Source organism: Oncorhynchus nerka, linkage group LG2 (assembly GCF_034236695.1).
Source record: "Oncorhynchus nerka isolate Pitt River linkage group LG2, Oner_Uvic_2.0, whole genome shotgun sequence".
NCBI lineage: Eukaryota > Metazoa > Chordata > Actinopteri > Salmoniformes > Salmonidae > Oncorhynchus > Oncorhynchus nerka.
This window is the reverse complement of record NC_088397.1, coordinates 89,713,432-89,726,158: the sequence shown is the minus strand read 5'-3', so window position 1 is coordinate 89,726,158 and position 12,727 is coordinate 89,713,432. Positions and strand designations below refer to the sequence as shown.

At 42.3% G+C, this 12,727-nt stretch overlaps 1 protein-coding gene across 1 annotated transcript in view; it reads right to left on the bottom strand.

The window, feature by feature from the left end:
- The window catches only part of LOC115131870 (ceramide synthase 5), a 37,130-nt gene extending 24,935 nt beyond the window's left edge, over nt 1-12,195 (bottom strand). The window contains exon 1 of the mRNA XM_065004251.1: nt 11,690-12,195. Coding sequence (XP_064860323.1) covers nt 11,690-11,862 — 173 coding nt within the window. The 5' untranslated portion in view covers nt 11,863-12,195. The remainder of the gene's footprint in view (nt 1-11,689) is intronic.
- Nucleotides 12,196-12,727: the final 532 nt, after the last annotated feature.

The window sequence follows — 12,727 nt, the reverse complement described above, 5'->3', positions numbered from 1 at the left end:
AGGTCCCCAAGAACACGGTGACCTCCATCATTCTTAAATGGAAGTAGTTATGAACCACCAAGACTTTACCAAGAGCTGGCTGCCCGGCCAAACTGAGCAATCGGGGGAGAAGGGCCTTGGTCAGGAAGGTGAGCAAGAACCCGATGGTCACTCTGACAGAGCTCCAGAGTTCCTCTGTGGAGATGGAAGAACCTTCCAAAAGGACAACCATCTCTGCAGCACTCTACCAATCAGGCCTTTATGGTAGAGTGGCCAGATGGAAGCCACTCCTCAGTAAAAGGCACATGACAGCCCGCTTGGAGTTAGCCAAAAGGCACCTAAAGGACTCTCAGACCAAGATTGAACTCTTTGGCCTGAATGCCAAGCGTCACGTCTGGGGGAAACCAGGCACCGCTCATCACCTGGCCAATACCATCCTTACGGTGAAGCATGGTGGTGGCAGTATCATGCTGTGTGTATGTTTTTCAGCGGCAGGGACTGGGAGACTGGTTTCGGGACAAGTCTCTGAATGTCCTTGAGTGGGCCAGCCAGTGTCCGTCTTGAACCCGATCGAACATCTCTGAAAATACCTGTGCAGCGACGCTCCCCCATCCAACCTGACAGAGCTGGGAGAATGGGAGAAACTCTGCAAATACAGGTGCCAAGCTTTTAGCGTCATACCCAAGAAGACTTGAGGCTGTAATCGTTGCCAAAGGTACTTCAACAAAGTACTGAGTAAAGGGTCTGAATACTTATGTAAATGTGACATCAGGTTTTATTTTAGCAAAAATGTCTAAAAACCTGTTTTTACTTTGTCATTATGGGGTATTGTGTGTAGATTGATGAGGGGAAAAAACTATTTAATCAAATTTAGAATAAGGCTGTAAGGTAACAAAATGTTGAAAAAGTCAATGGGTCTGAATACTTTCTGCACTGTATTCACAATACTGCATTCTGATTGGCTGGGCCTGGCTCCCAAGTGGGTAGGCCTATGTCCTCCCAGGCCCACCCATGGCTGCACCCCTGCCCAGTCATGTGAAATCCATAGATTAGGGCCTAATGAATTTATTTAAATTCTGCTTTCCTTATGTGAACTGTAACTCAGTAAAATTGTGAAATTGCTGCATGTTTAATTTATATTTTTGTTCAATATATATATACACACAATGCAAACAATCGCACTTACAGATGGACTCATTATAAACCTATCTATCAGTGAAGGAAGCCTTATCAGAATACACAATTTAAAAATCTTATAATTCATTCTCATTTGTATTCTCACACTGCTTTCATTCTCATTTGTATTCTCATACTGCTTTCATTCTAATTTGTATTCTCATACTGCTTTCATTCTCATTTGTATTCTCATACTGCTTTCATTCTCATTTGTATTCTCACACTGCTTTCATTCTCATTTGTATTCTCACACTGCTTTCATTCTCATTTGTATTCTCATACTGCTTTAATTCTCGTTTGTATTCTCATACTGCTTTCATTCTCATTTGTATTCTTCACACTGCTTTCATTCTCATTTGTATTCTCATACTGCTTTCATTCTCATTTTATATTCTCACACTGCTTTCATTCTCATTTGTATTCTCACACTGCTTTCATTCTCATACTGCTTTCATTCTCATTTGTGTTCTCATACTGCTTTCATTCTCATTTGTATTCTCATACTGCTTTCATTCTCATTTGTATTCTTATATTCACACAATGCAATCTCTCCCAATCTTTCACAATCTCTCCCAATCTTTCCCAATCTTTCCCAATGTCTCCCAATCTCTCCCAATCTTTCCCAATCTCTCCCAATCTTTCCCAATCTCTCCCAATCTTTCCCAATGTCTCCCAATCTCTCCCAATCTTTCCCAATGTCTCCCAATCTCTCCCAATCTTTCCCAATGTCTCCCAATCTTTCCCAATCTCTCCCAATCTTTCCCAATCTCTCCCAATCTTTCCCAATGTCTCCCAATCTTTCCCAATGTCTCCCAATCTTTCCCAATGTCTCCCAATCTTTCCCAATCTCTCCCAATATTTCCCAATCTCTCCCAATCTTTCCCAATCTCTCCCAATGTCTCCCAATCTTTCCCAATGTCTCCCAATCTTTCCCAATGTCTCCCAATCTTTCCCAATCTCTCCCAATGTCTCCCAATGTCTCCCAATCTTTCCCAATGTCTCCCAGTCTCTCCCAATCTTTCCCAATGTCTCCCAATCTTTCCCAATGTCTCCCAATCTCTCCCAATGTTTCCCAACGTCTCCCAATGTCTTACATAACTTGTTTGATAAAAGATTTTTCAAAGATTTTATATCCATCGATCAATATTTGTCCAGCACCAGCCAAAAGACAAAGACAGTAGGACTGCCACAACAGGACAAGAGGCCAGATTACTAAAGAGAGTAGAGATGAAATAGGATGCCATACATAGAATGTTTGTCTGTCAGTGAGAATGCTGCATACAGTAGAGTACAGAAGAGTGGAATGTAAAAGTGAAATATGATAACAAACTGTTAGTGTTCATTCAGTGTGTCCAAAGATAATAGAGAGCATAGGCCTAGAGCAGCCCGATCACTAGAAATAGACGTTGATTTCGGGACGTTTGAAAAGGTTCTGAGGACGTCTTACTCGGTCCTTTGTCCTTATAGCTGGACTGTTTATAGTAGAAAATCATAACAAAAAAAACAGACAGACTAAAAGGTCAGACAGACATAGTTGACAAAAACAGAAGCCTACAACATGAAAAGAACAGACAGACAACACACAACTCCTTTGTCCCAGCCATTCCAGCATTGGTTAGCATACTGTGTAGGTAAACCAGAAGTTTACATTAAAAAGTTAGCCTAAGGCCTCCTGAGTGGCACAGTGGTCTAAGGCACTGCATTGCCACTAGAGATCCTGGTTCAAGTCCAGGCTCTGTCGCAGCCGGCCGCGACCGGGAGACCCATGGGGCGGTGCACAATTGGCCCAGCGCTCTCCGGATTAGGGGAGGGTTTGGCCGACAGGGATGTCCTTGTCCCATCGCTGTGGCGGGTCGGGCGCAGTGCACACTGACACGGTCGCCAGGTGTATGGTGTTTCCTCCGACACATTGGTGCGGTTGGCTTCCGGGTTAAGTGGGCATTGTGTCAAGAAGCAGTGCGACTTGGCTGGGTTGTGTTTCGGAGAACGCACAGCTCTCGACCTTTGCCTCTCCCGAGTCCGTTCGGGAGTAGTAGCGATGGGACAAGACTGTAACTACCAATTGGATACTAAGAAATTAGGGCGAAAAGGGGTAACAAATAAAATACAAAATAAAAAGGTTAGCCTAACTGTGGATAAGCCAGAATCCCACAACAGAGGTTAACTGTCGGTAAGCCAGAATCCCACAACAGAGGTTAACTGTGGGTAAGCCAGAATCCCACAACAGAGGTTAACTGTGGGTAAGACAGAATCCCACAACAGAGGTTAACTGTGGGTAAGCCAGAATCTCACAGAGTAGAGCAAGCTGCCAAAACCTGGTAGAGAATTCCATTGTCGCAGTGGAGGGTGTTAGCCTGGACCCAGATCTGTAAATTCACAGTGACCAAGAAGTTGGCTAGACCACATACAGATCTGGGATCAGGCTAAAGGAAGGGATACTCTGCAGTGGAATACGACACTATTCTCCCAGTGGGGCAGTCATTCTGCCTGCCAGAGTCCTGTGGTTAATTAGCATGTGAGAAGAATATCAGATCTTGTTTCTGAAACTACTCCGACCAGTTACTGAAGAAAAAGACAAGCCCCTATACTCTTCACCCTGTCCCTCCTCCTCTCCCTGCTGTCATTCCGGTTCACAAGTATTAAAAATATGAGCAAAAATAATATGTCCACCCCACACTGCACTGAGGTGAAAAAGAAGTCAGAGGGGAAAACACTGCCCCACGTCTCAGTGTTAAAACCACACCATAGGGTAAACTAGTTTCATTATCAGTGTTTACACCATAGGGTAAACTAGTTTCATTATCAGAGTTTACACCATAGGGTAAACTAGTTTCATTATCAGTGTTTACACCATAGGGTAAACTAGTTTCATTATCAGAGTTTACACCATAGGGTAAACTAGTTTCATTATCAGAGTTTACACCATAGGGTAAACTAGTTTCATTATCAGAGTTTACACCATAGGGTAAACTAGTTTCATTATCAGGGTAAACTAGTTTTTATCACCATAGGGTAAACTAGTTTCATTATCAGAGTTTACACCATAGGGTAAACTAGTTTCATTATCAGAGTTTACACCATAGGGTAAACTAGTTTCATTATCAGAGTTTACACCATAGGGTAAACTAGTTTCATTATCAGTGTTTCAGAGTTTATCACCATAGGGTAAACTAGTTTCATTATCATAGGGTAAACTAGTTTCATTAGTTTACACCATAGGGTAAACTAGTTTCATTATCAGAGTTTACACCATAGGGTAAACTAGTTTCATTATCAGAGTTTACACCATAGGGTAAACTAGTTTACACCATAGGGTAAACTAGTTTCATTATCAGAGTTTCAGGGTAAACTAGTTTTTATCAGTGTTTACACCATAGGGTAAACTAGTTTCATTATCAGAGTTTACACCATAGGGTAAACTAGTTTCATTATCAGAGTTTACACCATAGGGTAAACTAGTTTCATTATCAGAGTTTACACCATAGGGTAAACTAGTTTCATTATCAGAGTTTACACCATAAGGTAAACTAGTGTCATTATCAGAGTTTACACCATAGGCCAGGCTATGGTTTCAAATCTCAGTTTGCTTTACAGTCTAGTGTTAAGTTTACGCCCTCTGTCATTCATAAATCCCCTGTATGAATATAGCGTGAACAATGATTTGGACACAAAAGTTTAATGTAGCTTACATCCTTATGTATTATGTGCATTGAAGGCTCAGGGATGATAGATTATAGAGATGTTAAACATGTTAGTATGTAGTTTACGGAGCCATCAACAGAGATCTGTTATCCAGCTCGATGAATTTAGGCCTACTGCCTCCATCGTTGAGTGACGGAGCCATCAACAGAGATCTGTTATCCAGCTCGATGAATTTAGGCCTACTGCCTCCATCGTTGAGTGACGGAGCCATCAACAGAGATCTGTTATCCAGCTCGATGAATTTAGGCCTACTGCCTCCATCGTTGAGTGAAGAGTCAGACAGCAAACATTTAGGAGCTGACAGTGGGTGTTTTTTCTGTTTGCAGTCCTGTGAATCTGGTACCCAGCAGATAGATATTGCTTAGTGTAGACTTGGTCAACTTTATTTATCCAGGTTGTATATCCTTGATAGGCTACCTGTAATCTCGGTTGAAAAGTGGACAGTCTGAGGGTTACTCCTACTACAAATGGTCTTCTGAGGGTTACTCCTACTACAAATGGTCTTCTGAGGGTTACTCCTACTACAAATGGTCTTCTGAGGGTTACTCCTACTACAAATGGTCTTCTGAGGGTTACTCCTACTACAAATGGTCTTCTGAGGGTTACTCCTACTACAAATGGTCTTCTGAGGGTTGCTCCTACTATAAATGGTCTTCCGAGGGTTAATCCTACTACAAATGGTCTTCTGAGGGTTACTCCTACTACAAATGGTCTTCTGAGGGTTACTCCTACTACAAATGGTCTTCTGAGGGTTGCTCCTACTACAAATGGTCTTCTGAGGGTTACTCCTACTATAAATGGTCTTCTGAGGGTTACTCCTACTACAAATGGTCTTCTGAACAGGAAAGGATGATCAGACCAGAGGCACAGCCCTTTCTGCTGTTGTCTGTGCCCAACCATGTTTGTACCATGTTTTGTGATGCTACCATGTTGTGTTGCTACCATGCTGTGTTGTCATGTGTTGCTGCAATGCTATGTTGTCATCTTAGGTCTCTCTTTATGTAGTGTTGTGTTGTCTCTCTTGTCGTGATGTGAGAGCACTTTTTGCCAGTTCTGTTTGGTCCAGCGACGGTGGGGTGTGCCCATAGGCGACGTTGTTGCAGGTGATGTCTGGTGAGGACCTGCCTTACAACAGGCCTACAAGACCTCAGTCCAGCCTCTCTCAGCCTATTGCGGACAGTCTGAGCACTGAAGGAGGGATTGTGGGTTCCTGGTGTAACTTGGGCAGTTGTTGTTGCCCCGCAGGTGTGATGTTCAGATGTACCGATCCTGTTCAGGTGTTGTTACACTTGGTCGGCCACTGCGAGGACGGGGGATCCAATCTTGCAACCTTACAGTTAACTAGTCCAAAGCAATAACGACCTGCCTCCCTCTCGTTGCACTTCACAAGGAGACCGCCTGTTACGCGAATGCAGTAAGCCAAGGTAAGTTGCTAGCTAGCATTAAACTTATCTTATAAAAAACAATCAATCATAATCACTAGTTAACTACACATGGTTGATGATATTACTAGATATTATCTAGCGTGTCCTGCGTTGCATATAATCTGACTGAGCATACAAGTATCTAAGTATCTGACTGAGCGGTGGTAGGCAGAAGCAGGTGCGTAAACATTTAAACAGCACTTTCGTGCGTTTTGCCAGCAGCTCTTCGTTGTGCGTCAAGCATTACGCTGTTTATGACTTCAAGCCTATCAACTCCTGAGATGAGGCTGGTGTAACCGAAGTGAAATGGCTAGCTAGTTAGCGCGCTAATAGCGTTTCAAACGTCACTCGCTCTGAGCCTTCTAGTAGTTGTTCCCCTTGCTCTTCATGGGTAACGCTGCTTCGATTGTGGCTGTTGTCGTTGTGTTGCTGGTTCGAGCCCAGGGAGGAGCGAGGAGAGGGACGGAAGCTATACTGTTATACTGGCAATACTAAATACTGCCTATAAGAACATCCAATAGTCAAAGGTTAATGAAATACAAATGGTATAGAGGGAAATAGTCCTATAATTCCTATAATAACTATAACCTAAAACTTCTTACCTGGGAATATTGAAGACTCATGTTAAAAGGAACCACCAGCTTTCATATGTTCTCATGTTCTTTGCAAGGAACTGAAACGTTAGCTTTCTTACATAGCACATATTGCGCTTTTACTTTCTTCTCCAACACTTTGTTTTTGAATTATTTAAAGGAAATTGAACATGTTTCATTATTTACTTGAGCCTAAATTGATTTTATTGATGTATTATATTAAGTTAAAATAAGTGTTCATTCAGTATTGTTGTAATTGTCATTATTACAAATAAAAAAATAAGAATCGGCCGATTAATCGTTATTGGCGTTTTTGGTTCTCCAATAATCAGTATCGGTGTTGAAAAATCATAATCGGTCGACCTCTAGTCTGTAAGCTGTTAGTGTCTTTACGACAGTTCCACAGGTGCATGTTCATTAATTGTTTATGGTTCATTGAACAAGCATGGGAAATAGTGAACAATGAAGACCTGTGAAGTTATTTGAATATTTACGAATTATCTTTGAACGACAGGGTCCTAAAAAAAGGGACGTTTATTTTTTTGCTGAGTTTATAAATATAGGACAAAACACACATCACGACAAGAGCCAACACAACACTACATAAAGAGAGACCTAAGACAACAACATAGCAAGGCAGCAACACATGACAACACAGAATGGTAGCAACACAACAACAACATGGTAGCAACACTACATGGTAGAAGCACAAAACATGGTACAAACATCACTGGGCACAGACAACAGCACAAAGGGCAACAAGGTGGAGACAACAATACATCACACAAAGCAGCCACAACAGTCAGTAAGAGTGTCCATGATTGAGTCTTGGAATGAAGAGATTGAGATACAACTGTCCAGTTTAAGTGTTTGTTGCAGCTCGTTCCAGTCGCTAGCTGCAGCGAACTGAAAAGAGGAGCGAACCAGGGATGTGTGTGCTTTGGGGACCTTTAACAGAATGTGACTGGCAGAACGGGTGTTGTATGTGGAGGATGAGGGCTGCAGTAGATATCTCAGATAGGAGGGAGTATAATCCTTCTACAGATATAATCATCCTACAGATGTCATAGTTGGTACTCGTAACAATCTATTCTATTCTTGGCCGTGTTTATGTGCAAAGTGAATGTGGTGATTAGATACCCAACACACGGCACTGGAGTGCCAATTCTGGGATCAAAAGGCTCCTGAACAGCTTCAACCCCCAAGCCATTAGACTGCTGAACAGCTTCAACCCCCAAGCCATTAGACTGCTGAACAGCTTCTACCCCCAAGCCATCAGACTGCTGACCAGCTTCTACCCCAAGCCATTAGACTGCTGAACAGCTTCTACCCCCAAGCCATAAGACTGCTGAACAGCTTCAACCCCCAAGCCATTAGACTGCTGAACAGCTTCTACCCCCAAGCCATTAGACTGCTGAACAGCTTCAACCCCCAAGCCATTAGACTGCTGAACAGCTTCTACCCCCAAGCCATTAGACTGCTGAACAGCTTCTACCCCCAAGCCATTAGACTGCTGAACAGCTTCTACCCCCAAGCCATTAGACTGCTGAACAGTTAATCAAATGGCTACTCTGACTATTTGCATTGACCCCTTTTTTACACTGCTGCTACTCACTGTTTATTATCTGTGCATAGTCAATTTACCCCTACCTACATGTACATATTACCTCGACTAACCTGTACACATTGAATCGGTACCGGTACCCCCTGTATATAGCCTCGTTATTTTATTGTGTTACTTTTTAAATAGATTTTTTATAAACGTTTTTAAACAATTCTGCATCGTTGGTTAAGGGCTTGTAAGTACATATTTCATGGTAAGGTCTTCACCTGTTGTATTCTTACATCCAGGTAAGGTCTTCACCTGTTGTATTCTTACATCCAGGTAAGGTCTTCACCTGTTGTATTCTTACATTAAGAAACAAACCCTTTGCCTTTGACCTGCCCATCTCCTTTGCACTGTGAAGATCTGGGGCGGTATCTAGCATCTGAGAGTAAATGTGATCTAGGATCAGGTCCCACCTGCCCATCTCCTTTGCACTGTGAAGATCTGGGGCGGTATCTAGCATCTGAGAGTAAATGTGATCTAGGATCAGGTCCCACCTGCCCATCTCCTTTGCACTGTGAAGATCTGGGGCGGTATCTAGCATCTGAGAGTAAATGTGATCTAGGATCAGGTCCCACCTGCCCATCTCCTTTGCACTGTGAAGATCTGGGGCGGTATCTAACATCTGAGAGTAAATGTGATCTAGGATCAGGTCCCACCTGCCCATCTCCTTTGCACTGTGAAGATCTGGGGCGGTATCTAGCATCTGAGAGTAAATGTGATCTAGGATCAGGTCCCACCTGCCCATTTAATCAGGGGTAGAGGTAACATAGTAAATGTAAATTTGGGTCCCTATAATTTTTTACAATTTATCCATTAATTTACCAGGTAAATTGACTGAGAACACGTTCTCATTTACAGCAACGACCTGGGGAATAGTTACAGGGGAGAGGAGGGGGATGAATGAGCCAATTATAAACTGGGATTATTAGGTGACCGTGAATGGTTTGAGTGCCAGATTGGGAATTTAGCCAGGACACCGGGGTTAACACCCCTACTCTTACGATAAGTGCCATGGGATCTTTAATGACCTCAGAGAGTCAGGACACCCGTTTAACGTCCCATCCGAAAGACGGCACCCTACACAGGGCAGTGTCACTGCCCTGGGGCATTGAGATATTTTTTAGACAAGAGAAAAGAGTGCCTTTTACTCACCCTCCAACACCACTTCCAGCAGCATCTGGTCTCCCATCCAGGGACTGACCAGGACCAACCCTGCTTAGCTTCAGAAGCAAGCCAGCAGTGGTATGCAGGGTGGTATGCTTCTGGCCTTAGTAAAATATGTTACATTTCATATGGTATGTATTCATTTGTGGATGCCAACATTCATCATTTTGTATGATATGTTACAAAATACAATTTGTATGATATGTCACAAATTGCAATTCATACAATATTGTACGATAACCTACTGTCTATTGTAACAAAACAGTTTCCCAGATTCACATTAACTATGTTACGTGTAGTCTATGAGACCAGACTGATACAATCTTCAAAATGTATGCATATTTTAAAACATCATTCCTACTCTGAGACACTTTATAAAAAGGGCACTAAAAGTATGACCAATGTGGTGAAATGCCCACAATGTCCAGAGCCACTATGAAAAGCCTACAATTTAACTATTCATCATCACAGGACTTTGTCTTTTGATTTGAACCTAACTAAGCCCTAAAACTCTCAAAAGTGCAACCGTTTCTATGCTGTGTCATTTTCTATATTTTCTCAGTGACAAGGGTCTGTTATACATGTTTACTCTCTCCAGCAGTTTTATAGCTATAATTTACAGGCCTGATTTGAATTGCAGACAACCTGTGTATTGCGGGTGGGCTGTAGCCTAACTACAACTGAGGAATGATGTAATGTTAACTGTGTAATAACTGCCTAACAACACAGGCCATAGCCAGCCCTGAGAATAGTCATCAAGTTCTGGTGTACAGCCACTGAGTGTCTGCCAAAGCTATTACTTCAAAGAGATAATGAACTTACTTGATCTATTTCGATGGTGAGCATTGATTCATCTATTTAACCTTTATTTGATCAGGGATTCATACTGAGAGCAAGGTCTAAATGACAGAAAATACACACATCGATATAAATACAAAACGCAGAAAGAAAAACACAGTCATAAAAAACAAATACATTCATCAGTAATAAGGTCCTCAATCAGCTGTCTGAATGACCCTAGAGGCACCAGAACATAACATTCATCAGTAATGAGGTCCTCAATCAGCTGTCTGAATGACCCTAGAGGCACCAGAACATAACATTCATCAGTAATGAGGTCCTCAATCAGCTGTCTGAATGACCCTAGAGGCACCAGAACATCACATTTATTAGTAATAAGGTCCTCAATCAGCTGTCTGAATGACCCTAGAGGCACCAGAACATAACATTCATCAGTAATGAGGTCCTCAATCAGCTGTCTGAATGACCATAGAGACACCAGAACATCACATTCATCAGTAATAAGGTCCTCAATCAGCTTTCTGAATTACCCAAGAGGCACCAGAACATCACATTCATCAGTAATAAGGTCTTCAATCAGCTGTCTGAATGACCCTGGAGGCACCAGAACATCACATTCATCAGTAATAAGGTCCTCAATCAGCTGTCTGAATGACCCTAGAGGCACCAGAACATCACATTCATCAGTAATAAGGTCCTCAATCAGCTGTCTGAATGACCCTGGAGGCACCAGTACATCACATTTATCAGTAATAAGGTCCTCAATCAGCTGTCTGAATTACCCAAGAGGCACCAGTACATCACATTCATCAGTAATTACGGTCCTCAATCAGCTGTCTGAATTACCCAAGAGGCACCAGTACATCACATTCATCAGTAATTACGGTCCTCAATCAGCTGTCTGAATTACCCAAGAGGCACCAATACATAAACTGTAATAACATTTTGAAGATTGTTCCATAAATAAGTTGGAAGAAACCTAGAATGAGTTGACTTGCTCCAGTGCTCTCACTAGGAAGTGACAGGCAACCAGACAGACAACAGGTTAGCTTAGCTAGCTAGGGTGGGCAAACCTCCCAAATGACCTTAGGTTCTTCATCAATTCCAAGTACACTTCCTTTCAATTATTAAACATTCGAGTCGCATTTGTGGCTGCAAAGACTCTGGCATGGCCGGGCGAGTGTTATGTTCAAGAAAGAGTTGATGAATGTAATGATATGAGTTCAAAAAACAGACAGTACCTCTCAAATAGTATTCTGACCGCAAAGATCCCCAAAGCCAGCGGTAAAGCAGAGAGCAAGTGACTGGCTTTAGGATACTCCACCCCGGGCGCTGGGTCTGCAAGGTCCGCCCAAGTCACATTATGTGGGAGCCAAAATCTCTCGTTCCAAAACCAAGCTGAAAGAGCAGCCATGGTCACCAAAAGTGGTTTCAATTAAATAAATATATCACAAGGAAAAACTTGAGAAACGTTTCCACCGCCGTCCCTCCGTTTCGTGCCCCTGACGTGATGGAGTTCTTGGATTAAGGAAGTGAAATGGGCCACGACCCACCTCCCGCCCGCTATTCAGAGAGGTATCATCGATGGAATACTGTTACTTTGCCAGTCCGCAGCCACCTAGCTAGCTAGCGTTCTTTTCAAAATAAGAGGTAATCAATAATAATCCGAGATTAAAATCGTGTGCCCAATATAGGTGAATGTGTGATGTATGTAGAAAATGGTCTTGTCCCCCAGACGTGACTTTAAAAGTTTGAAGAGAAGGTCACCACCAAGCGGCCATCCATAGTATTACAAGGGAGACGTTCTGAAATGTCATGGTTACCCCACATTTCAATTAAACGACAGCAAGAGACCCATACAGCGCCATCTCACACCACTTGTGAATTAATAGTCAGGTGAGCGTACCATGATCATCTAACGTAGTTATTCTATTAGCCCAAAATAAATTCCCAACCATGTGGATTGACTTCAAATTAAATGTTTGCCGACAATTGTTCTCATCAGCAGCCTACGCTTTAGCCTAATGCACCATATCCGATAACCATATCTTAAGGACATTATCAACATACATATTTAACTTATTCATCGTCTGTTATCAACATTATATGGGTATAATAGGCATTTTATCTAAGAAAATTTCCGAACAAATTAGCCATTTTCATTCGCTATAGAAATACACGCAAGCCTAAGAACGTAAATGCTGAGGACATGGCTTTTGCAAGCGCCAACATCCCTCTCCAAAAGAAATAACAATTCCCAAATGCATGTGCATTCATTA